This window comes from Tenrec ecaudatus, chromosome 1, assembly GCF_050624435.1.
Source record: "Tenrec ecaudatus isolate mTenEca1 chromosome 1, mTenEca1.hap1, whole genome shotgun sequence".
In the NCBI taxonomy this organism is placed as follows: Eukaryota; Metazoa; Chordata; class Mammalia; order Afrosoricida; family Tenrecidae; genus Tenrec; species Tenrec ecaudatus.
In genome coordinates, this window is record NC_134530.1 from 92,587,004 (window position 1) to 92,613,260 (window position 26,257).

A 26,257-nucleotide genomic window follows, 5' to 3' on the forward strand; every position below is an offset into this window, starting at 1 on the left:
TTGGTTGGAGGAGAAAGGCATAGAGATTTCATGTTCTGGATTTATTTCAATAGAGTGGAAAGGAAGTGGTTACACAGAGCAGGGATCCTGTTTCCCGATAGGGCACAGCTCTCTGCAAGCAATAGTCTACAAGTCAGGGCCTGCCAGAGTTCACGAGATGCCCCGTTCTAACTCCCTTCGCAGACTTTTTATTCCGGAACTTGTATCACCATTGCAGGAGAACATGCACTAGCATTTAAAGAACTTCTCTTCAAGGGAATGCTCACAAACATGGAGCGACCATGTGTCTCGTGGTTAAGAAAATGGACTCTGGAGCCCATGATCTTGAGCCCAAGTCCAGGCTTTCAACCACTTTCTGGCTGAATGACTTTCCCCAAATCCAGAGTTTCAATTTGTTTGTCTTTACAATAGAGGGGGGGGACCATAGTAGCACTGACTTCACATGGAGTTGAGGATTAAATAAATTCATGTGTATAAATTTAGAACAGCATCTGGCATAGGGGAGCGAATATGCAGATTATTATCTTTCTTTTCTTGAACCAATTTTGCCAAAAGACAACATTCCAAATTTCACACACATTAATCACACTCAACTCCTAGAACAGCCCTAGGAGGTCCCCACATTTTGCAGATTAGAAATGGAGGCATAAACACGGCTGTGTGCAGACACCCAGCTTGACCCAGTGGCACAGGAAGGGTTTTTGAACTCGACCTGGCTCTGAAGTGTATGTCTGGCCATGACACCAGAATTTTCTTTGTAGCGTCCAGCAAGTGTCCAGGAGTGATTTATGACCATGTGTTTGTGAGTGTGGTAAACCGTGCGTGCGTGTGTATGTGTGTGTGTGTGTTTGAAGGAAAAAACCTGGCTTTGAGTAAGGCCAATGTAGGGTGGATGCTGAACACCAGAAATGAGTCATTGGAGCTAAGTGCCAAAATACCTTAAATTTAGGAATTTCTCCCATGATTTCTGACTCCAAGGGAGCTTGACATTTATTTTGTAACCGATATTTTTGAAAAGCTTATTTTTTTTTATTAAGGGAGGCTTGTCAATGAAATACCCAAAACAAACATTTTAGAGAATGGAGGTTTTCTCTAAGCAACTGCATGAAGGGCAAATATTATTGCGACTTGAGAGAAAAGGCACTTGTAGTTTCCAAGGTCAAAACTATTTCATGTTTCACCATGTGTGTTTGTGTTTGTTGCTTTTGTGAGGATAGTAGTCTGATACATCCCAGGTGGGGCAGACTTAGAAGGGAATAAAACACACTATATATATCTTTTACTCTCTGCATTTCTAGCTCAAACAATGAAAAGAACTGTTTTTCAATTTCTAAAGGCTTTGCCAGGCATCTTGGGAATTTGCTGTTCTGTGGACATCTGTACAGCTCTGTTTTCTTTTTATCTAGTTTGACCTACTTTATAGGCAATCAGACCAAAAAGAGGATAAATGTGTTTTTTTTTTTGTGTGTGTGTGTGTGTAAAAGGCTAACAATTATAATCTCCCACCCTAAGATCTATGATCAGTTCTCTTGAAACATTTACACGCCCTTGCTCTAATTCCCCACATCCCGACTACACTACCACTACCATTTTGGTAACTATTTCCTTGCTCTAAATAAATTTCTTTTGCCTTATATGAGAGTAGTCCTAAACAACATAAATCACTTAATTTTGCCTGTTTTAGGCACGTATGTAATTAGACACTGTAGACAAAAGAAAAAGAAGAAAACCCCAAAGCTTTATTTTTATTTCTGGGTTGTGCTTGGGAAAACACATACTGTTCTTGAAACTGTTTTGAAGTGAGCCAGGTTGTCAGCCATCAACAGATAGCTCCTGATGTCTTCTTCAATGGTTTCCTGGAACCTAGGCAAAAGTGCCATAGCCTGGCACAGAGTAGTCTTTTGAATGATGACTGGATTTAACAGCAGAGTAAATAAACTCCAGAGATTAGAACCAGAGTGTGGTTGCTTACGATAACTCCTCGCACCACAGCTGAACGGCAAAGACTGCACTGGGAGAGGCCTATTTAAGTGGAAACTCTCAATTAGCATAAAGGTTTGCCATCCAGAGTGTGAATATTGCCGCACGAGGAGCCTTGGTGCTAGAGTTGTTACCTATCTGTCTGCTACCATGAGTTTGAAACCGACTACTCTGCTAGTGAAAGACACAGCTTTCTACTCCATAAATAATTACCGTCTGGGAAACCCACAGAGGTTTACCCTGCTTTATAGAATTGCCATGGTCAGAATTGACTTGATTGGTGTCCGTGAGTTGTTTTTTTAAAGAAATATTACTGCACACCTATCATCCACTGTGACATGGTGTATGCTTCAGTCTTACAGCACTTATGCGACTATAAGACGAGTTTTAAAAGCTGGACCCAGCTCCTCATGAGTGTTAGAGGATATTCTGAGCCCTGTATATGTGCCTCGCATAAAGATTGGCCCCCAGTAGGTGCACAGAAAACCAGTAGGATAAATGATGTGTTCTTGCGGCAGAGAGTGATTGGGGTGACTTGTGGTTGGAGGCCATGATCTCGGGGTGTGCCGGCAGGGTCTGTACACGGCTGGCGGCTTTCCTGCCCTCTTACAAAGCACACGTCACACTGATGTCTTTAGGATGGCACTCTCTGGGTTTGTACGGAAAAGGACAAGACCAGAGAAATAAAACAAGGACCTCGCGTGTCTCTGTGTAAGTGCTAATCAGAGCGGAAGTAGCTGAAGTTGGATCCCTAGAGGCTTCTGTTACAGTGATGGCTTTTACCTAACTAACCTCCATCTTTGGTACAACAGGTCTGCTTATATTTGAACCTTTGTGTCACAGGAGATTGAGGTAGCCTGGTTGACTTTCTGTACCTCCAGAGTAGGCTTTTCAAGAATAAACTCCTCAGTGGAAGAGGATGACCTACCTATTGGACTGATTTTGTAGTGTGACTAGCATTTCTGTGGCACTTTGGGCTAGCTGGCATGATGGGTGTGTATTAGATTGCTAGCCATAGCCCTATGGCAGCAGTCTGAGAGAGACGAGACTGTCTTCTGCTATGAAGAGTTATAGTTGACTGTTAGCAGCAAGAAACCAAAAAAACATTTAAAATTTAAAAACCAGCCCAGGAAGATTAGCATGGACATTCTCTGGGGTGATGTTTCCTAACCCATATCAATGCCAATAAAACTTGACAAAAGTAGATACATGTTTTATGGAGTAGCACCTCTTCTCCCTTACCCACCCCCACCCTGCAAAAATAATAAAAATGAAATAATTACAGTCTCGGGGAACCACGGGGACAATTCTATCCTGTCATGTAGGGTCACTCCATGGCAGTGAGTTTCATTTGGCTTTACTGGCAATGTAAGTTAATTGCAGTAACTACTCACATGGTATAAAATTTACTAAAAAATTTGCTGTTGAAAAGCTTTTATGGTTAGCATCAAATTCCAACACTTTGGAGAGGATGCAAATCAGGTCCACTTGGCCAATGCCCGGCACATAGTAGGTGCTCAGTAAGTAGCAGCTGAATGAGTATTTAAACCATAAATCAATCCTACTCGATATTCTCCAGCTCCTTTTGAGTCCATGGGGTACCTCTCAACCCCAACTCCCATTTCATGAGCATCCGCCCGTCCACTCCGAAGAACTCACTTCCGCTAAGATCTGCAGTTCTGCACTCTCCCTGTCAGTCGGAATCAGCTCCACAGCAGGGGATTTCCAGAGTTAGTTAGTAAAAGGAATTTTCTTTCAACCAGTTTTAAATTAATTTGCAACATGAATCTACCAGCCTTTCCCTAGAGACATTGATAATGTTTTGACATATTTGCTGCTCTTCAAATCACTAATTTATTTCGGTGCACGAATACGAGTGTAGGCAGCTCTGATGTGAAAGAGTAAAGACAAGTAAAAATAATTTATCCGTATTCAAGAGGCATGAATTTTGGTGAAATGACCAATTTAACAGGTAATTTGAATGTCTATATTAATTTTAAAATCACTATTGTCTTAAATATGTAAGTTAACACATAACCTTAAATTTGAAAATTGATCTAGATAGAAATTGAAATTGGATGGTTCCCAAAGTTATCAACATTATTTACTTATTTCAATATATTGAATGGAAGAGGTTGATAATATGAAGGGCCAAGAAATGGATATTATAAATACGTGGAACATTGATTTACTTCTATAGGTACCATGGGTGATACCACACAACACATTTGTGAGTCATAGTGTTTTATAATCAGTTGTTGTTGTTTTTTTTTTTAAAAACCCCACCAACTGGGACAGGGTGGAGCTGCCCCTGTTGGGAGTGTCCCAGGCAGTAGCTCTGTGGGAGCATTAGCATTTAAAGTGACCACGCTGCTTCTGGCTAAACTGGCAGGGGCAAGTGCAGGTCCGGTGGCATGGCTGGACTTTCATCTTCTGACAGACTCATCTAACTTCATTCTGCTGTTGCAATGAGGTCTTCGTTCCGATGTGGACGTGTCGTTTCTCTGAGCCTGTTGATAATCCTAGGCTTTCATGGTGGAAACTGAAAGACATGTTGACTGATTGATTTTATATCAGATTAGCCAAGGCTGCCCAAAATAACAGAAATATGTTGAGCTTACATCTTTCTCTTAATTAGTAAATTGGGAAAGGATGGTTCTGGAAGGCTTCCACAGAGTCATTTTAAATCTTGAAATGCACCGTACGGGCTGGATTAACTCAGGGTGCATTCCAAGGGTCTGAAGAATGTCTTCCTAGTCTGCTTTTGCTGTAGCACAGGCTCCCCTCCCACTGGCTCTCTGGACTGGTAGTTTTCGTCTCTTGAATGGTATCCTAGCTTCCTTAGCTCTTATCCCCTCTCCATTGCACACTGCTGTGAGGTGCCCTGGTGATGGGGTTGGGAAAGAAGGAATCTGCTCCTGTAGAGAGTCTCACCGCCTTGGAAAGCACTATGTATCGCTGCTGGGGGGGAGGGGGGGGAAGGGGGGCAGAGCTGACTTCATGGATATGCGTGGCTGGTAGTCCCTAAGCCCCTGTCCTTGAGTATCACCTCCCACCCCCATACCCACACCCACACTCGCACACACCCACAGCCGCACACACACGCACACACTTTCATTTGTACTAGGTTTACAAAACAACTTATTTGCAGGGAATTTTTTTTTTTTTCCATTCAAAATCAAGGCTCACAATCCTGCCTGCCTAGCCCCACCTCTCACGTCGTATCTTCTTTCAGGCACCGCACTCTGCTAGATCCTCTTCCATGCCCATGTCTGGGGACATCTCTTCTTGGTGATTTAGGCTCAGGATTTCCCCTGCCTCAGCTTGTTCTTTTCGTTTCATGTTCTGACATGGTGAAGCAAGAAGATTGAGCTATGGGAGCTTACATGGTCACCTCAATCAGTACAGGCCATGCTTTCCCTGCCTCATGTCTTCCTCCAAGATGTTGGTATCTGGCAAGGTAAAGCTGTGTTATTGTAAAATAAGGTCATATGTGCATGTTGTAAATCTAGAGTAAGAAAACTCCTCCGGCACCTTTGAGGTGCTCATTCACTCGTGGGCACATTTTTGCAGAGCATCTGAAAAATACTGATGAGTGGATGGAAACTTTTGTTTTCTAGTATTCTAGTTGGAGGATGCCTCAAGTGAATTAACAATCCTATCAATGTATGAGAATAAGTTAGAAAAAGAAATAGGCACGAGGGCTCCTAGTCCCACACCCACAGGTTTATCTCAAATAGCTTACAAATGTCTGTCTGTGGTTAGTGGGTGAAACTAGTTAGAGTGCGAGCGGAGGGTGGATTTAGACACAGATGGTGGTTGCTCAGACACACAGCTCCAGAGTTAGCCTCTTAGACTGTTTGAGCACTCTTAGAGCATTGTGCTATATTTTTAATCATTTTACTGGGGGCTCATACAACTCTTATCACAATGCACACATACATCAATTGTGTAAAGCACATTTGTACATTCGTTGTCCTCATCATTCTCAACATTGGCTCTCCACGCATTAGCTCCTCATTTTTCCCCTCCCTCCCCGCTCCCCCTTCCCTCATGAACCCTTGATAATTTATAAATGATTATTTTGTCATATCTTACACTGTCCATCTTCTCGAAGTATTTTAAATCACTGTTAATGTTACAGTATTTGTTTCTTTGGGCTTTGGTCCCTTTTTTGTTGTGACTTAAAGGGGTTGCCGGCAGCAGATTTCAGAATGGTACGATGGTGTGTTACAAGCTCACAGTCAGTGATTCCTAACCCCTTCCTTGCTGGTGAAGAATACTGAAAGTGCGATGGATTACCAAAAGAACACACACACATCTGTCTGTTCCCTGCACGAGTTAGCCTTCCAACCAGAGTGCTCTTAAAGAGCCGCCATGACAAGACTTCAAGGATACCTTGCGTGGTAAAGTAGAGAGGAAATGAAAAGGGGGAAGGTGCTCTCCACGAGGTGGATCGACACAGGGACTGCAACCGCTGTCAGAACGGCACCGGAGCGGACAGTGTTTCCTTACCGGTACATGCGGTCACTGTGAGGCTTAGTTTACAGCACCCACCACCACCAACCACCCGCTCCTGCCAAGATGTGGTGTGCAGGGCAATCTGGTGGCTTAGTGCCATCCTGAAACCATTTTTAGGCAGGAATTGCCTTGTGAACAGTGTTAGAAAGTGAAAGAAACTTTGCAATATGCATTGTTTTTGAAAAGGCTGGTACCTGGCAGGTGGGTTTTTTTTTGTTGTTTTTTTTTTTGAGTCTGAGGATTTTATTTAGTTTTATCTCCTTCGCCAGCTAGAGTATACTCAAACATAATTGTCTCACACAGTGACTGGGCTGTAGCTCCTTGCTGTTGAAAGCTGACTCTTGTTACAGGAGGTCTTTGTCATGCTAAAAGCTGCCAGGCCCTGTAGAGAGTTCTGACATTCTTTAGCTAGGTTATTTCTTTTTTTTAATTTTTATTATTTTTTATTTTTATTTATTATTATTTTTAACAATTTATTGGGGCTCATACAATTCTTATCACAGTTCATACATATAAATACATCAATTGTATAAAGCACATCTGTACAGTCTTTGCCCTAATCATTTTTTCTCCTCTTTTCTTTTTTTTTTACATTTTATTAGGGACTCATACAACTCTTATCACAATCCATACATATACATACATCAATTGTATAAAGCACATCCATACATTCCCTGCCCCAATCATTCTCAAGGCATTTGCTCTCCACTTAAGCCCCTTGCATCAGGTCCTCTTTTTTTTTTCCCCCTCCCTCCCCTTTCCCCCCTCCCTCATGTGCCCTTGGTAATTTATACATCGTTATTTTGTCATATCTTGCCCTATCCGGAGTCTCCCTTCCCCCCAACTACCATGATCCGAATTCTACCTTGCAGGGCTGGATAGGGCAGAGGTTGTACACTGGTACATATGAGGGCTGGAGGCGCAGGGAATCCAGGGTGGATGATACCTTCAGGACCAAGGGTGTGAGGGGCGATGCTGGGAGAGTGGAGGGTGAGTGGGTTGGAAAGGGGGAACTGGTAGGTGGTTTTAATTTACTTTTATTTCTTTCATATTAGACAAAGAAATACTATTATTAGGTTCTTTTTTGATTCCAAGGAAATGAGAAGAATTTAAAAAAAAAGAAATGAGAAGAATTGCTTATTATCTGGGTGGTGAGCATCACAGAATGCCAGTTTGTTTGAACAGAGTGCTCTTGTACTGAGAAGGGGCGGTGTGAGCAGAGTGGAGGCCCGAAGTTCGTCCACTATCTCAGTGTATTGCCATAGCGATATATGTACATAAACCAAACCCTCTTTTATGAATTAATGTGTTTACCTATGCATATACGTATGCTTATACCTCTATCCATAGATCATAGATCTTAATTAGCATCCACTGGCTATGAGGCTTGATACAAGTTAGCATTTTAGAGCTACAGATTTTCACCTTTAAAGTCCACACGAAAATGTATTTGCAAACATTCATAGTACCTAAAAACTATTCTTAGTAGCCCACAAAGTGGAAGTAATTCACATGCCCATCACTGATGAAAATGTGAACAGTTATGGCAAGTCCGTTCTGCAATGACCGGGAGTATCAGGATGCACCGACCGGCGGCACAATGTGTGTGAGCCTTGAAAACATGCCCAGTACAAGAAACCAGATCAATCTTTGGGAGACCCAACACACTGCTGCGGGGTCAACTCTAAATCATTGTGGTCCTACAGGAGAGAGGGGAGAACTCACACCGGAGGCGTAGATCTGCAGTAGCTTCCAGAGTAGCTGAGCGTGTACCTCCTGCCCTCCTGACAGCGTCCCAACGCCGCCCCCCAAGCAAATGCTTTCCCTAAATGCAAGTGAAAGGTGGGCCACAAGGGCCTTTCCTGCACGTTTCCCCATGAACATTTCTGGCTTGTTTTCATAGACGGAGCGATGGTTCAGTGGGAGAATTCTTCCTTACTGTTATTACAGGCGATGTGGATTCCATAATCCAACTGTTTCTCTCCTGCAGACCCGCCACCCATCTGTCCATGCAGGGGAGCTTGAACGGTTTGCAGCCGTTTCCAGGCTATCGACTGTTTAAAATCAGTTCCTGAAAACCCCGTGGCAGTGGTTCTCAACCTTCCTCATGTTGCAACCCTTTAATACAGGTCCTTATGTTGTTGTGGTGGCCCCCAACCCTAAAATGATGTCCATTGCTACTTCATAACTGTAATTTTGCTACTGTTATGAATCAGGCGACCCCTGTGAAAGGATCTTTTCACCCCCAAAGGGGTCACAACCCGCTGTCCTATGGGCTACAGTCGTGTAAATCCCAACCTTGACAGCAGCATTTTGCTCTGTTGTGCACGAGGTCACCACAAGGTAGGGCCAACTGATGACAGCTAACGGCAGAAGGTTTTTATAAGTGGCCTATGGACAGCGTGGCCTTTAATTGTTGATTTACAGGTTTCCCTGGAGAGAATTTCATCTCCGTTAAAAAAAAAAATCAGTTCCTAGAAATGGACTGAAATCGATCATTTTGTTCTATTGACCCTAACTCATAACTTCCACTTTTCAGGGATTATCATTTTATATTAAGATAGAAGTGCACCCTCCCCCAGAATAGTTCTTTTAATTCACATTCTAAACTCGGGCCCTTTTGCAACTGTGTTATCCAGGTGCCGTCTACGTATACTGAGTGTTTGGAAGGGTTCTTTCTATGAGGATCAGTAGGCTATTTTTCTTTTTGCTCTCTTGAAGTAAACGTGTTTTCTCAGCTCCTTTAGTCCTTAGGTACGATGCACCATGCAGGTGATCGTGATTGCCTTATTAGCATAGACCGTGGAAGTCGTAGATCAGTAGTGATGGCTTCATCTGGGAAGTATCCACGACTTCTTCCCCAGGCCTTTGTGTCCCCTTCCCTTCTTGAGTCACCTGGACTCTTACTTTCTCCATCTCATTTACATACTCATTTCATTATATATATTTTTTGACTGTACATTTTGTGGACCTGCCTTGTGAAATATTTGGGGAGACAAATGGCTTAAATGTAGAATAGTGCCACCACTGCTGAGATTAATTTTTTAATGCTCTTTTTTGGGTGGGTAGGGGGATTTGGTTTCTCTTTAAAAAAATTTTTATTGGGCTCATCCATACATCAATTGTGTAAAGCACATTTGTACATTCGTTGCCCTCATCATTTGCAAAACATTTGCTCTCAACTTAAGAACATTTTTCCCCCCTGCCTCCCCACTCCCCCTCCCTCATAAACCCTTGATAATTTATAAATTATTTTGTCATATCTTGCACTGTCCGACGTCTCCCTTCACCCATTTTTCTGTTGTCCCTTCCCAAGGGAGGAAGCCATATGTAGATCCTTGTAATCGGTTCCCCCTTTTTAGCCCACCCTCCCTCCACCCTCCCGGTATTTTGACTCTCACCATTGGTCCTGAAGGGATCATCTGTCCTGGATTCCCTGTGTTTCCAGTTCCTATCTGTACCAGTGTTCATGCTCTGGTCTAGCCAGATTTGTAAGCACCCTGACTGGCCCGTCTCTTCCCTGCCACCCTTCCATAAGGGGATGTCCAATTGCCTAGAAATGGGCTTTGGGTCTTCACTCTACACTCCCCTTATTCACAATGAATGATATGATTTTTGTTTTGTTGATGCCTGATAACTGATCCCTTCACTACCTCGTGATCACACAGGCTGATGTGCTTCTTCCATGTGGGCTTTGTTGCTTCTCAGCTAGCTGGCCACTTGGTTACCTTCAAGCCTTTAAGACCCCAGACTCTATCTTTTGATAGCCAGGCACCATCAGCTTTCTTCACTGCATTTGCTTATGCACCCATTTGTCTCCACCATCAGCTTTCTTCACCACATTTGCTTATTCACTTGCTTTGTCTTCAGTGGTTGTGTCGGGAAGGTGAGCATCATAGAATGCCATTTTAATAAAACAAAGTATTCTTGCATTGAGGGAGTACTTGAGTGGAGGTCCAATGTCCATCTGCTACCTTAATACTAAACCTATACATATATACACATAGATCTATTTCCACATCCTCATATCTAAATATATTTACATATGTACATGCCTTTATTGTAGACCTATATATGCCCTTTGCCTCCCAGCTCTTTCTTCTATTTCCTTTGACTTTCCTATTGTCCCCCTATCATGTTCAGCCTTCATTTGGGTTTCAGTAATTCCTCTCGGTTACATTACCCTAGGTTATACCCTACCAGGCCTCCTAGACTGCCCACACCACTGATTTGGATCACTTGTCCCTGGGTTTGTTAACACTACCACCTTTGCCCCCCACCTCCCACTCACCCATGTCCCCTTCTCATTCTTTTCTCCAGCCTATCTTATTTAGACAGACCTGAGGAGATAGTAGTAACATGCACAAAACAAGACAGCAAAACCAAGCAATGAAAGAAAACAACAACAACAAGCCAATGGCAACAAAACAAAACACAACAAGAAAGAAAAGCTTGGAGTTACTTCAAGGACATTTTAGGAGTGTTTTCTGGTAGAGTCTGATGGTGCACCAAGCCCTGCCCCATGTCTATTTTTGGTATTCCCTGGGAACTTCCTTGCTCAGTTCCCCTTGCTCTTTTGTTGCACGCCCTTACTGTTTTGCCTCGGAGTGGTTAAATACTCTTAAAGACATCTACCAGTGTCTGAAAAATCGTACAAAGCCAAAAAAGCATCTACCTAGAATTTTTCTTCAAACCAACAGGCAGAGAAAAGAGTGGGAAAGAAGGCAAAACTATCATTAAAAAATGGGATCTTTCCAAGACAAGAATGCATCACACTGACATGGAGCAGGGAACCGATAGAGGCCTGAGGGGCCGGCCCCATTACCAAGTCAGTGTACAGCACCGCCCTCCCCCCAAGAAGAATTCACTTCAGAGGAAAGCACTGATGCTACAGCTCAAGAAGAGGGGAAGAGGGGCTGGTCTGGGCAGAGCACACAGGAGCCAATGAGGGGGGCATAGGGGAAGAAAAGAAAAGAGTGACGCGCATCCTGGCCCACCATGCCCTGAGGACAATGCTCCTGCTCAGAAAAGCAATGCACAGACACGACCACAGGGCCGGCCCCACCATGGGACACAGCATTCCTCATTGACCCATAGCACCATTAGGGACAACAGTGGAGACACACAGCTGGAATTGTGCCCACCATGAGCTCAACACGCAGAAGCCAGCCCCTGGGGACACACAGCTGAGCAGTGGGGGAAGCAGAGCAATGAAGCCCCCAGGGATAGAGGAGGTGGCAGGGCATGGCACCCCCATCAGACTTGACTGGAAAGCACCCATGAAGGAAAACAAACTCTGAACTATTCATATGTTTGTGTGTGTGTGTGTGTGTGTTCTTGTTGTTGTAACTATTGTACTTTCTGTTGTTGCTTCATGGTACTCAGTCTTGTGATAGTACATAGAATGTCTACCTGGAAGGGATAGGTGGAATACACAAGTCAGAAGAGAGAACAACGGGATGACAGTTCTGGGGGGGACATTGAAGTAGGGGCGGCGGGGGAAAGGAAGAGTGTGTTAACAAGCCCAGGGACAAGGAAATAACAAGTGATCCAAAATCAGTGTCAAGGAGGGTGTCGAGGTCTGGCAGGGCTGGATCAAGGGCAGTGTAACTGAGAGGAATTCCTAAAACCCAAATGAAGGCAGGGCATGATAGTGGGACAAAAGGAAAGTACAAAGAAATAGAAGAACTAGGAGGCAAAGGGTAGTCATAGAGATTTAAATACAGGCATATAAAAATGTAAAATATATTTATACATGAGGGGGAAATAGATCTATGTGCATATATTTATAGATTTAGTATTAAGGAAACAGATGGACAGTGGGCTCTTGCTCAAGTACTCCCTCAACACTAGAACACTTTGTTCTAACAATTCAGCAGTCTGAGATGCTCACTTGCCTGGAACAAGCACTGATGACAATGGGTGCAGAAGCAGGTGTGGTGAAGAAAGCTGATGGTGCCCGGCTACCAAAAGATAAGTCGCTGAAGACAATGGGTGCACAAGCAAATGTGAAAGACCTGAAGATAAACAAGCAGCCATCTAGCTGAGAGACAACAAAACGCGCATGGAAAAGCACACCAGCCTGTCTCGACTCGATCACTGAGGACAAAGTGGGTGCATAAGCAAAAGTTGTGAAGAAAGCTGATGGTTCCCGGCTATCAAAAGATATAGCATCTGGGGTCTTAAAGGCTTGAGGACAATCAGGCTGCCTTCTAACTAAGAAACAAAGCCCACACGGAAGAAGCACACCAGCCTACCCTGAAACGAACGCTGAAGACAAAGCGGGTGCATATGCAAAAGAGGTGAAGAAAGCTGATGGTGCCCAGTTGTCAAAATATATAGAATCTGGGGTCCCATAGGCTGGAAGATAAACAAGGGGCCATCTAACTGAGAAACAACAAAGCCCACATGGAAAATGCACACCAGCCTGTGAGATGCCAAGGCGTCGAGGGGATCAGGTATCAGGCATCAAAGACACCCCCCCTCCAATAAAAATCACAGCATTGTGAATAAGGGGGAGTGTAGAGTGGGGGCCTAGGGCTCATCTGGGAAAATTGGACATCCCCTTGCAGAAGGGCTGTGGGGAGGAGATGAGCCAGTCAGAGTGCAGTGTAGCAACGATGAACCATACAATTTTCCTCTAGTTCTTAAATGCTTCTCTCTCCCCCACCCCCCACCCACACACACACACACACTATCATGATCCCAATTCTACCTTACATATCCATCCGGCTGGACCGGAGGATGTACACTAGCACAGATAGGAACTGGAAATACAGGGAATCCAGGACAGATGAACCCCTCAGGTAAGAGTGGCGATATCAGGAAGGGTGGAGGGCGGGTGAGGGAGATAGAGAACAGATGACAAGGTCTACATATAATCTTCCTGAAGGACGGACAGGTCTACATATAATCTTCCTGGAGAACTGGGTGAGGGAGACATCGGATGGTGTAAGATATGATAAAATAATAATGATCAAGGGTTCAGGGGGAGGGGAAGCAGGGAGGGAGGGGAAAATGAGCGGATACCAAGGGCTCAAGTAGAAAGCAGGTGTTTTGAGAATGATGATGGCAACACACATACGAATGTGCTGGAAACAAATGATTTATATACGGATTGTGAAAAGAATTGTATGAGCCCCTGATAAAATGATTTTAAAATGGGAGCTTTTTCGTTTAAAAGGTGTTTTTTTTTGAGTGTATCTTTTCTATCTTTCTATTAGAGGTTGGAGACATGGCAAAGCAGTACATCAGGAAAGGCCTTTTGGTTCCCGATCATGTGATCACACGCCTAATGGTGTCAGAGCTGGAGAACAGGAGCGGCCAGCACTGGCTACTGGATGGTGAGTTGAACTGGGGGTCAACGGGGTGGGGTGGGGGTGCTTGTGAGGAGAGAATTCTGGCCTCCTTCACACAGTCTCTTAATCTCCTTCAGAGATGTTTATTCAGTCATCGGGACATGCCTTTTTCTCTGAACTCTCTTATCATTCCTTTAGGCACCTTGCAATTTGGCAGCACGAGTGACACCCACTGTGTCCACGCTGCCAGCTCACAATCCCTCACTTGAACCAAACTTTCACCAAATCCACCACCACCACCACCACCACCCACACTACCCCACTTTCTCTCCTTGGGCTCTCCTTCAAGGGAAACAACCTACTGTCCTTATCAGAAGGGAGTGGGCCCTACTTAGGGTGGGACAAACTGCAGCCTGATTGCTCTAGATGACTGATAACCCTTAGGGAGAAAAACTTCAAACCTTCTTTCATCCACCTCCAAGTATATGGTCATTTGCCATGTGTAACAAGCAGCTAAGTTTGGCCTATATTTGGGAGAGACAACTTGGGAGAAATCTTTGTTTCCACAATTCCCATTTTTGTTTTATATATTAAATTCAAAAGAGCCACAGGGACTAGGTGGTTATTTTCTTTTTTTTAAATCATTTTTTTAGGGGCTTATACAACTCTTTTCCATACATACATTAATTGTGCAAAGCACATTTTTACAATCATTGTCCTCATCATTCTCAAAACATTTGTTTTCCACCTAAGCCCTTGACATCAGCTTCTCATTTTCCCCTCCCTCCCCCCTCCCTCATGAACCCCTGATAATTTATATTATTGTCATAGCTTGCCCTGTCTGACATCTCCCTTCACCTACATTTCTGTTGTCCCTCCATCAGGGAGGAGGTCACATGTAGATCCTTGTAATTGGTTCCCCCTTTCCAACCCACCCTCCCTCAACCCTTCCAGTATTGCCACTCACAGCACTGGCCCTGATGGGATCATCCGCCCTGGATTCCCTGTGTTTCCAGTTCCCATCTGTACCAGCGTACATCCTCTGGTCTAGCCAGACTTGCAAGGTAGAATTTTGATCATGATAGTGGGGCATGGGAGGAAGCATTTAGGAACTAGAGGAAAGTTGTATTTTTCATCATTTGCTACATCGCTCCCTGACTGGCTCCTCTCCTCCGCGAGACTCTTCTGTAAGGGTACATCCAGTGGCCTACAAATGGGCTTTGGGTCTCCATTCCACACTCCCCACCTCATTCACTATGGTAAGATTTTTTGTTCTGATGATGCATGATACCAGATCCCTTTGACACCTCGTGATCGCACAGGCTGGTGTGCTTCTTCCATGTGGGCTTTGTTGCTTCTAAGCTAGATGGCCGCTTGTTTACCTTCAATATTGAAGGATTCTATAGACAAAATATTTAATGATGCAAGAAGCATGGAAAGAGCACACAGATGTTATACCCAAAAGAGCCAGTCAACATTTAACCACGCTAAGAGACAGCATGTGGTAAAGAGCCCAAACTGCACTGAAGCATTGCCCCCCCAAAATCCTCTAGGTTCCAGAAATTGATGGAAATGTTTCAACAAAGTGTTTCAGTGGTGGAAGCACTCACCGGTCAGGGAGAGTTACTTGGTCAATGGACCGAAGAGATCCATATTTGTACCCAGTTCCAAGAAAGCTGACCCAGTAGACTGTGAAAATATGAAACACTATCATTGATATCACATGCAAGTAACATTTTGCTGAAGATAATTTAGAAATCAGTGCAGCAGCACATTGGAGGGAGCTGCCAAATGTTTTAACTGGATTTGGAAGAGGATGTGGAATGAGGCATGTTATTGCTAACGTCAGAAGGCTCTTGGCTGATTTCTGGTAACATCAGAGGATAAATATGGTCTACAGCAGTGTTCTTCCTAATACCCTGACACTTTAATACAATTCCTCATGTTGTGGAGACCCCCAACCATGAAATTATTTTCATCACTACTTCATAACTGTCATTTTGCTACTGTTAGGAATCTTACTGTAAATATCTGATATGCAGGATATATTTTAAAGCTTAGTGATTAATCACAAAAACTATGTAATTATAGATTGTGAGATATTTACTTCTAATAAAAATAAATGAGATTATTTCTTGAAGCATGGTGTAGCAAGGGTAACAGTCTTCACACTGGGTACTCATCTGTGGGTTTATCTGCATGTGGTCTGACCCGTCTGGAGACAGAGGAGCAGCAGTGTCTCAGTTCCTAAGACTGTCGGAAATATGTGTTTCTGATGTCCTTAGGCGACCCCTGTGAAAGAAAGGGTCATTCAATCCCCAAAGGGGTTGCGGCTCAACAGGTCACAGGTTGAGAAGCGCTGGTCTATCGGAAGGAGGGGTGGGTCATTGGAAGGCAGGAGATGCTTAGCATAATTAGACAAAAAAAAATGTTGACGCTCTGAACTTCCGCAGTAATAAGCAGCGATGGAAGAACCACAGAACACACACAACGGAAAACCAAAATCCAGTTGCCGTGAGCTCACTGTGACCCCATGTCCCTCAGAGTCGGACAAGGCAGGAACACTTGCACCCTGGTCTTCGGGGTCACTTGAGAAGAACCGCGCTCCAAGGTTTTCAGCCGCTACAATGTTTTCTTGAGAAGTACATTATCATGTTTTTTGAAAAGTCACTTCTGGGTAAATGAACTGGGCGAACATTACAGTTAGCACACACGCACCACCCAGAATCTTCCTCGGAGTGGAAAATAGCCCTCCTTAGAAACTGTCCTGACAGCAGAGCAGAACTGCTCCAGGGAGACCTGGAGGCTGCGTGTGTCTATGGAAACGGCCCACAGCCCCTCGTGGGTTCTAGTAGCTGACCATGTGGTGTGCATCCCATGACTTAACCCAGCGCACCCCCAAGGCTCCTTTGAGCAGGGACGGAAGCACAACTTAGGACTGAACGGATTGGACAATTATCAGGTACGGCCAGACCGAATCCATTGCCATGGTGTCATGCCGGTGCACAGTGTCCCTACAGGAAACGGTAGAAAGTGAGTTTTCAAGACCGTAACTGTTAACAGAAGGAGAAACCCCCGTCTTTATCTCACTCTGACATACACGGGGTCATAATGAGTTCACAGCAGGATTTTGGTTTTCATAGTAGGAAGCCCCATCTCCCTGCCACGGAGCAGCTGGTGGTTTTGAACTGCTGACCTTATGGATATTAGCCCAACTCAAAACCATCACATCACCAGGGCTCTCTTGAGTACTATAGCTGTGGGGCTTTATAATATTGTGACTCCTCCAGACAGGTTCATTTCTCTAGACTTTACATATTTAGTTCACAAAACTGCACAGGAATGTGTTCATGTTGGTCTATTTATAAACACTGATAAAGTTTGGATTTGCGATTATCATTCTCAAGAACATATAAAACCAGTACAAAATCAACTCTCACAAGCTCTTTGGGAACATGGTTAGTCAGGATTACACTTGGGACTGGAGCCACACTGTCCCTTAGAAATCCCAGCTCTGCCGTTCCAGGCCGGGTGCGACCGGAAGCAACTTACTTCACCTTTCTGTGCTCCTAACTCTTCACAGAAGGCAGAAAAACAGGCATATAAAAACTACCAACCCACAGCCGTCAAGCTAACTTTCTGACTCATAGGTACCTTATACAGTGTCTCCAAGGCTCTAAGTCTTCATCGGAGCGGATATCCTCATCATTTGAATCACTCAGTCTTGAAGTCAGCAGCCCAATTCGTAGTTGGTCACCAGCGCACCTTTAAATATTATAGTCACTCGCGTTTATGGAGCACTTGCCGTGTGGAGATGGTGGCTAAGGGTCGCATTCAGTCCCACACGACCGTCGCAGGGAAGTGGTGGAACAGCACGCGCCACACAGAGCACGCTCTGAACTGGTGTTCCCCACTGTCGTGGCTGCTGAGGTTTTTGAGGAGTGACTACATGAAGCGGCAAGTTTAAAAATGGTTTCAAAGATATTTAGCCATGCAGAATTTGGGGGGAAAGTTTCAGTTCTGCAATATCTTACATATATATTTTTTGTGTGCTTGCTTTGGCATAGCTTGATCCGTCAGGGTGAGTAACTGGATTTCTTCGACACTACAGGCCTGTTTTTTAGGAAAGCGCTCCAGTCTCCTAACTGATGTACTTTGCATCCTTCTCCTTGAAAAGCCATCTGGTCACTTTCTCAGTTGTTTTTTCCTCAGAGCTCTGGAATAAATCCATTTGGCAAAAGTCAGGAGCACCAGGCATGCCTAGTTCCCGTGTCGGGCTCTAAATTCCGTATGTCTCAGGGCACACACACTGGAGGACGTGCCGTTGCATCTGCTCAAAGGTGATTGAATGTGGAAAGGTCAAGGGAGGAATTCTGGGTGACAGATGACGCAGGCAGTGTCTTGGTCCATATGGCTCTAGAGAGGTATTCTGCAAATGGTGGGTGGATGCAAGCCAAGGGCACAGCTAGGGCGGTGGCAATTGCTCTCTGCTCAGGTTGCTACGCCCTTGCTTAAAATAAAAAAAACACTACTCCCCTTTACAGTGTTCTTTTCAGCCGAGCAACAAATACCCCTTTGTGTGTGTTACACACACACACACATGCACCCTACATGTTTTGTTTCTCCCCACTTAGTCCCTTTTTATCCTCTCAGAAAGTTCAGTGTATCAAGGCATACAGAGAGCGGTTTAAAAAAAATAGTTTTATTTTTAAGAAAGATATTCTGCCAGAGACTTTAACACAAGTTGATTATGTAGCTGTGTTTTTTATTACTCAGGGTGAGAGAGAGTGAGAGAGAGAGAGCAATGATTAGCTTCATCAAAAAATACTAAGTATTCACTAAAAATGAGGGCCGGCAATGAAGCCAGTAGGGTGGTTTATTAATAACAGTCCTTTTCTCTTCATTTCTAAACTTGACTACCAAGTGTATATTTAAATAGAACACCAACAAGTTCCCCAACACTCTTAATTTTTCCTGGTGCCAAGATGGCACGCAAAATTTTTGGCCATGTAATTTTGGGAGTAGGTATCAGGGAATATTTAAATTTTCTTTTTTTAACCGTTTATTTATTTAATTTTTAAAAATAATTTTAACAATTTATTAGGGGCTCATACAATTCTTATCACAGTTCATACATATACATACATCAATTGTATAAAGCACATCTGTACAGTCTTTGCCCTAATCATTTTTTTCTCCTCTTTTCTTTTTTTACATTTTATTAGGGACTCATACAACTCTTATCACCATCCATACATATACATACATCAATTGTATAAAGCACATCCATACACTCCCTGCCCCAGGAATATTTAAATTTTCGATCAACGTTTTGGAATTGTACATAGAATACAATCTTTTTTTTGGAGATAAAGATACTTTAGAACTAATCCCATTCCTATTGAGTAGTATCAGCCTCCAAAACACTGAGACCAGAGGGACTACCAATACGAACAGCTCTGAAAAGGACAAAGTGGGAACTCAAAAATCAAGTTCAGAGGGTTAGGAAAAGGGGAAGAATGGAAACAGGAAACTCAAGAGGAAGTGGGCAAGTGCTGGTCTGTTGAAGGAACTACAATGAATGAGTGAATGAATGGAGTTAAAATGTGTACGAATGGTTGAATTTGAGACGGATGAACTGCTCATACACAATAATTGTATATACCCCCTTGGAAGACCCATGGCGTTACTCACTGGGATGTGGATCGTCACCAGGCAACACTGTTGCAGGTGGGGGGATAAGGCACCAGTAGTACAGCAGAAATGCATTGCTTTTCATAAAGACATTTCTGTACTTTGTTATAGTAACAAAGACATTTTTTCTTGCAAGTCTAGCTTACATGTATTAATGTACCAAACAAGGCTTAAGGCTCTATGCTAATTATTTTTTTAGCCTGCTTTGCGCTGATCTACAAGGCCCGGAGTTCAAAGCCATCAGCAGCGATGGCGTTCTTCTGTAAACAGTTACAGTCTGGGAAGTTCACAGGGGCAGTCTTACCCCGCCCTCCAGGGTGGCTATGCCTCAGCATTTCAGTGAGGTTGGCTGTGAGGTTTTTTCTAACTGCACGTAAATCAAGGAGCCCTCCTGGCACTGTGGGCTGCATGTTGGGGAAGGGTAGCAGATCAACTGTAAGGTGAGTGGTTCAAACCAATCAGCTGCTCTGTGTGAGAAACAGGAGGGTGTCGGCCCTGGTATAGATTTACAGGATTGGAAACTACATGGTTGCTGTAAAGGGGAATCCACCAGGGAGAGGTTTGGTTTGGTAATGTGTCCACGTCGGAACTGTCGTTACTCAACCGCAGTGACACTGGCTGCTAAATACAAGATGACCAGCTGCGTCACAAGAGAATCATCGTCTGGGAAACCCACATAGGGTTGAAATGACGACTGCACTGAGCTTAAGCTGGAACATATTCTCGGCAAAAGTTGGACCTTGAATAAAGAAGACCGAAGATTTATCAATGCAGTAGAACGGTGGTGTTGGCAAAGACTACTGGAAGTATTATGTATGGACTGCCAGAACCAGCAGATCTGTACAGCTAGAATGCTGCAGAGGCAGTGAGCCTTCGTCTCAGATGACCCCAGCCCCAGGAGACAAACATCGTGGTTTGTAAGGCTGCCCCAGAGCAGTGGCAGGGAGGACAGGAGGACGGGGTCCCCGAGGGGCGGAGGTAGAGTATAGCTTTCCAAGGAGCACTGCATGGAGAAGCCTGGATGACATGCTCTCAGCCCCTGTGAAGCAGGTGAGAGGCACCTGTGGCCCAGGAGGTGGTGGAATCATTTTTAAAGTGACGATGACATTCTTCCTGCTTGGAAATCTCATTTGTCTTAGACCCACATACCAGTGACCCTAACCATGCTCTGAGACAATGTAAATATGAGGGGACTTCAAAATATTTGTGGGAAAGTGGAATGAAGTATATTGGCTTTTGTCCCGTGAAGAATGAGAAATGCTTGTTTGTTTTTTAAATACTCTTGCACTTTTTAAGGAGAGATTTTCATTGTTTTAGTCATTATTTTTTGTGAACATATTTTTATTTCCTTAGGAGTGCTATGGGATAGAGTTGGATTGAAGTGTTTGCTTACTATATAAGGTTTTTGTGAATGATTGAGACCTGTTTTATGGGTCCATTGATTTTTAAAAATATATTTTTGCAGTTTGTTAGTCACAATGGCTTTTGCTAAAATGACACATTTTTAATTGTGTGTTTTAAGCTAAGACTAGCATTTAAAAATTATTGGAGAAAGGAATTTTACAATGTAGAAGCCATGTCTAGCTATGCTTCCTGGTCAGGTTATTATGTATTTGGTTATTATTCAGTGAAAGGATGTGCAGGTCTCTAATTCACTTCAGGATGAATTATTGTATTGAGTGAGAACACGTGCATTCATCCAGCATAAGTAGACAACAAGACATAGTGTCCTTATCTACTATAAATTTAAAGAGTAGGAAACAATGTCCTGAACAGAGAACGAGGGGTTCAGTTACACAGGGAAGAACACATTCCTCATCCAGGATAGACTATGGAGACACACCCTGCTGACACCTGGCATTTCTGTACATTCCCATCTGTGGGATGCCTTATCTAAAGTGGGTACGTGATGGAGACTTTACATCTAGTCGCTGGTTCCATTGAAATTCTAGCCTCTGGTGATTAATGATCTGTGGGACCCTTTGGGCATCTAACGACCCTTTCATAGGGGTCGCCTAGTTCATAACAGTAGCAAAATTACAGTTGTGTAGTAGCAAGGAAAATGATTTTATGGTTGGGGGTCAGCACCATGTGAGGCACTGTATGAAAGGGTGATGGCATGCGACAGGTGGAGAACCACTGCTATTTAGAGTAATAGACTAATAAATATTTATGGCAGCAGATTATGTCAGCTTTCTCCAAGGAGCGTGGTAGGTTTGAACTGCCCACCTTGAAATTTGCAGCCCAACACCCCCGGGGTTTCTTTTGAGCCTTAAGAATTTATTAAGTTTTCCCACATCCAAGTATTTATTGGGCGCTAAGCTGGTTCCAAACACTTCCCAGACACCAGGGCAGAGGGACAGACTGGATGGGTGGGACCTGGCCTTCAAGGCATTAAGAATCTACTGGGGATTCAGTCTTTGTGCGGCTCTCAGTGTTGAAAGAACTGAGACCATTCCTTTGGTTCAAATCCAAATGGAAAAAACACGGATTTTTATCCTTGCTCTTGCGGGTCTGGGCATGATGTTTAGGAGGGCTTCCTGGAGACGGTGTCATCAAGAACTACTGACATTGGAAGGTCTGGATGAAGCACGTTCTAGAAGGACCGCCATGTGCCAAAGGTGCACATGAAGGAAGATGGCGTACATGGAGATCACAACGAAGTGGATGATGCAAGAGCAGGCGAGGCGAGAAAAGTTAAATTAGCATCAAAATTAATATTTAAAAGTGAGTGGAAGAAAGTTAAAAATAACATTTAAAACTTGAAGAGTGCATAGGTTATTAAAAATCTTTTTTGGCTAAAAAAACTAACTGGATTAAAAATTTTGATTTGTAAATGCTTTATATTTTAAACCATATTTCTCTATCATACTTTGTCATATATTCAAATGAAACTGGCCACTTTGGTACTATTGCTGTAAAGCAAGGCGCAGCATGAAACTATCATCAAATCCTAATTTTGGACACTTGGTAAGTCTGCATCCCTAATTTGTGAAACAGACATCTCTGGAATTGGGATGAATTATGAAAATCAATTGTAAAGCTTCATCCAAAGTGTATAAGATGCTTGTTTAATAAACAAACTATTGGTGGGCCTAACATTCTGCTCAGAAAACATGGATATGGTAGAAAAAGTATAGACCTCTGAGTGAGACCTGTTAATTACAAGTGTAGACTTGAATAAGCGCTATTATTTCTCGGCGAGTCCTGACTCTAGGTTTATGGCATCGGTTGGCAAGGATCAGCTCACAACTGTAAAACGGAGTAGAGTTCTGGGACGGCTCATTCATTCCACTGAGTCAATTACAATTCATAGCGACTCGAGGACAGGACTTGGGGTTAACCTCCCAGAGCTTAAGCACGCGTGGAGTTAGTTAAATTGTACACGTTATATTATTATGCTAAATTCTCTATAGTCGCATAGTTTGTTTGACCCTGATACAAGTACAGATGGTAGAAGTTACCATTGCAGCCATACACTGATTCTAATAAACAGGGATCATATCACTCACCCCTCATTATGTACAACTCACACAGCTCACTTACCCAGACACATGCTGGCCTTTAAACCATGGGACAGTTCTACCCTATCCTGTAGGGTCATTTCAACTTGTAATCAGGTCTATGACAGCGAGTTTGATAGGTTATCTATCTATCTATCTATCTATCTATCTATCTATCTATCTATCTATCTATCTATATAGAGAGAGCCACCACATACTTGGCTGTTTGAATCTTGTGTGTTACCAAAAAGATGGGTTGACACAGTGGCTGTAACAACGGGACGTGGCATGGGAACAATTGTGAGGTGGGTGCAGAACCAAGCAGTGCTTCCTTCTGTTGTGTATAGGGTATAGGGTCGCTATGGGTTGGAGCTGACTCCACGAGACCTAATAAGTAAAACAGATAATAGCGGTAGTAAGTAATGTAGAAGCTCAGGTGCCATAGGGCTTGCGCTTTGAGCTGCTAATCGTAAGGTCAGCAGTTTGAAACCACTAAACCCACCATAGGAGAGGCTTTGGTGAGATAAACATGCTGATTATTGCTAAATGGGATCAAGAAAGAAAAAGTAACCAAAAAGAGCTTAGAATTTTAACCTTTTTATGGTTTTCTAGGAATGCTATACCGGTGATCATTATAAACAATTAAGCAATATTGAAAAATTTAAAAACAATAAATCCCACCAGACAAAATAAACAGCCTAAACAATTAATTCCAGACACCTCTCTACATGCATATGCAGATAACAATGTATAATAATGTTTTGGAAAATTATTTACCCTGCTCATTTAACAGCAACAACATTAAGAGTTGTCAGACTGAAGGAATTATCACTGAGCTTTAGATACATCATCAGGAATATTCTTATGGGAGCGCTTTCAGAAGGACAGGAAGAGATTGACAAAATCCACATTTTCATTAGTTCAAAGGACTCATGGACCACTTGTATGTACCGGAGACTAAAACGAACAAGATGGTGCCCTTCTACTACTGTCCACTGCTCTCACAAGGATAGGATCTCAATAGGAGGTTCTAGAGTGAATGGGGGGCGGGGAAATGTGGAACAAAAGAGCGGGCTTATTCTTCAGATAGAGACTGGTGGGCCTTTTGTCACTCTCCTGTCCTGGAATTAAACTTAGTCCTCTATTTTGATGGAAATTTTCAGTGACTCAGTTTTCAGTCAAGCAGTATAAGATCAACGGTAACATTGGGGGTGGGTGGGGGGAAACGTCAATTACCCATTCAGTATCAGAAGGTTAGCATTTGCCCAAAGACAAAGGACAAAAGTCTGGAAAGGCTAGGAAGAAGGAGAAATGGAAACAGGGATGGAAATCGCAGGGTAGAAAGAGAGGCATTAACTCCAAAATTATTAAACAGGTAGTGTTTTTCTACAGCGAATAGTAATAGCTGAGCATCTCCCACCCTCCATCACATTTTTCTCCAGTTTTGTTACCTTTATTTAAAAAAATACATTAATCTCTTCCCCCCCCCCCACACCCTGTTCTCTTATCATTATCACTACTTGATTCATCGTGTTTGAGTTTCTGGCTCCAGAGGATGTACACTGGTACAGATAGGAACCAGAAACCCAGGGAATCCAGGTGGATGATCCTTTCAGGACCAGTGGTGTGAGTGGTGATACTGAGAATGTAGAGGGAGGGTGGGCTGTAAATGGGGAACCGATTACAAGGATCTACATGGGATCTCCTCCCTAGGGAACAGACAACAGAAAAGTGGGTAAAGGGAGATGTCGGACAGGGTGAGATATGAAAAAATAATAATTTATAAATTACCAAGTGTTCGTGAGTGAAAGGGGAGCAAGGAGGGAGGGGAAAAATGAGGAGCTGATGCCAGGGGCTTAAGTGGAGAGCAAATGTTTTGAGAATGATGAGGGCAATGAATGTACAATTGTGCTTTATACAATTGATGTGTGTATGGATTGTGATAAGAGCCCCTAATAAAACAATTTAAAAAAACTAAAAAAAAATAGTTGTACACTGTAAGCGAGTAGCTCTTTTTTTTTTAACACAAAAGCAATAGTGGTTCAGTGGTGAAATTCTTTCATACAAGAAACTGGGCTTGTGTCCCACCCAGTGCACCTCAATCACCCCACCTCTCATCTCTCAGGAGAACTTTTGGTGGCCGTGATGCTGAACCAGGTCTCCGTGGAGGCTCTATATTAGAGACGCCTCAGGAAAAAGGCTTGAAGGTGGACTTTCAAAAACCAGCAAAATGGTAGTTTTGCTAGTCAAGATCCATCTAGAATTGCTGTGAATCGAGGGCCAATTTTATGGTAGCTAACGATAGCAACTTAAAATTTAAAAAAATCCCATAGCTTTTTATTTTGAAAACTAACAGGTTGGTTTGCCGTCCAATCATCTGCACAAACTTAGTTTTATGATATTGGCTGCACAATCCCTCTGATGAAACAACCTCCCACTTCTTCTATGTTCATTGTTTCCATTCATCCTTTCTAGTCCCTTCCAGCCCTCTGAACTGTAGCCCTTGGACAGTGTTGCTGTTTTGATCTCCTGTTGCTGATAGTTCTAACGGGCACAGAGCCTCCTCGTGGCATTGTTCACCCTCAAGCCTGATCCAGTGTCTGGTTGAAAGTTGAAGCCACAGAGTATGTTCAAGTCCAAAGGATGACTAAGGACCATCATCCTGGAATTCCACCTGTTTCTGTCAAACTAGTAAGAAGTCCTGCCTTTAAAACCTCCACACATTCCTTCCACCCTCCCCGGGCCTTCTACTGTGACCCCTTTGTGAGAGATCAGCAGTGGCAGTGCAGCATCATTTAGGGGCAAAGATGGCAAGACTTTGGTTCACGTATTTAGTACACGTTATCAGGAAAGACGTGTTCCTGGGAAAGGACATCATGCGTCCTAAAGAGAAAAACCAAATGAGACTATTGAGTCATTGCTCACTCATAGTGATCCTCTGGTTTCAGGGACGGCCGAGGCGTACAGGAGTAGCATATGTTGAACTGCTGGCCGTGCAGATCCGAGCTTGCCCGCTGTGCCTGGTAAAGTGAAGGGCGAGTGAGCAAGTGGTAGACCTTTGACAAGAGGAATTGACACACGGTGGCTGCAACAATGGGCCCAAGAATTGAGGACAATCTTGAGCACGGAGCATGCGGCAGTGTTTCCTTCTGTTGGTAATAGATTGGAACCGACTTAGCACCTAACAACAGTCCTCCCGAGGGGGCAGCAACGTCTGAGTATGCACAAATTGTTATAGAAATAAATATAAACAAAACGGTG

At 43.5% G+C, this 26,257-nt stretch overlaps 1 protein-coding gene across 2 annotated transcripts in view; it reads left to right on the plus strand.

The window, feature by feature from the left end:
* AK4 (adenylate kinase 4) overlaps positions 1 to 26,257 on the plus strand; it is an 83,367-nt gene that overhangs the window by 37,955 nt on the left and 19,155 nt on the right. For both annotated transcript variants that reach the window (XM_075557185.1, XM_075557180.1), the window contains one exon: positions 13,725 to 13,844. In XM_075557185.1, the coding sequence (XP_075413300.1) occupies positions 13,725 to 13,844 (120 nt within the window). The remainder of the gene's footprint in view (positions 1 to 13,724; positions 13,845 to 26,257) is intronic.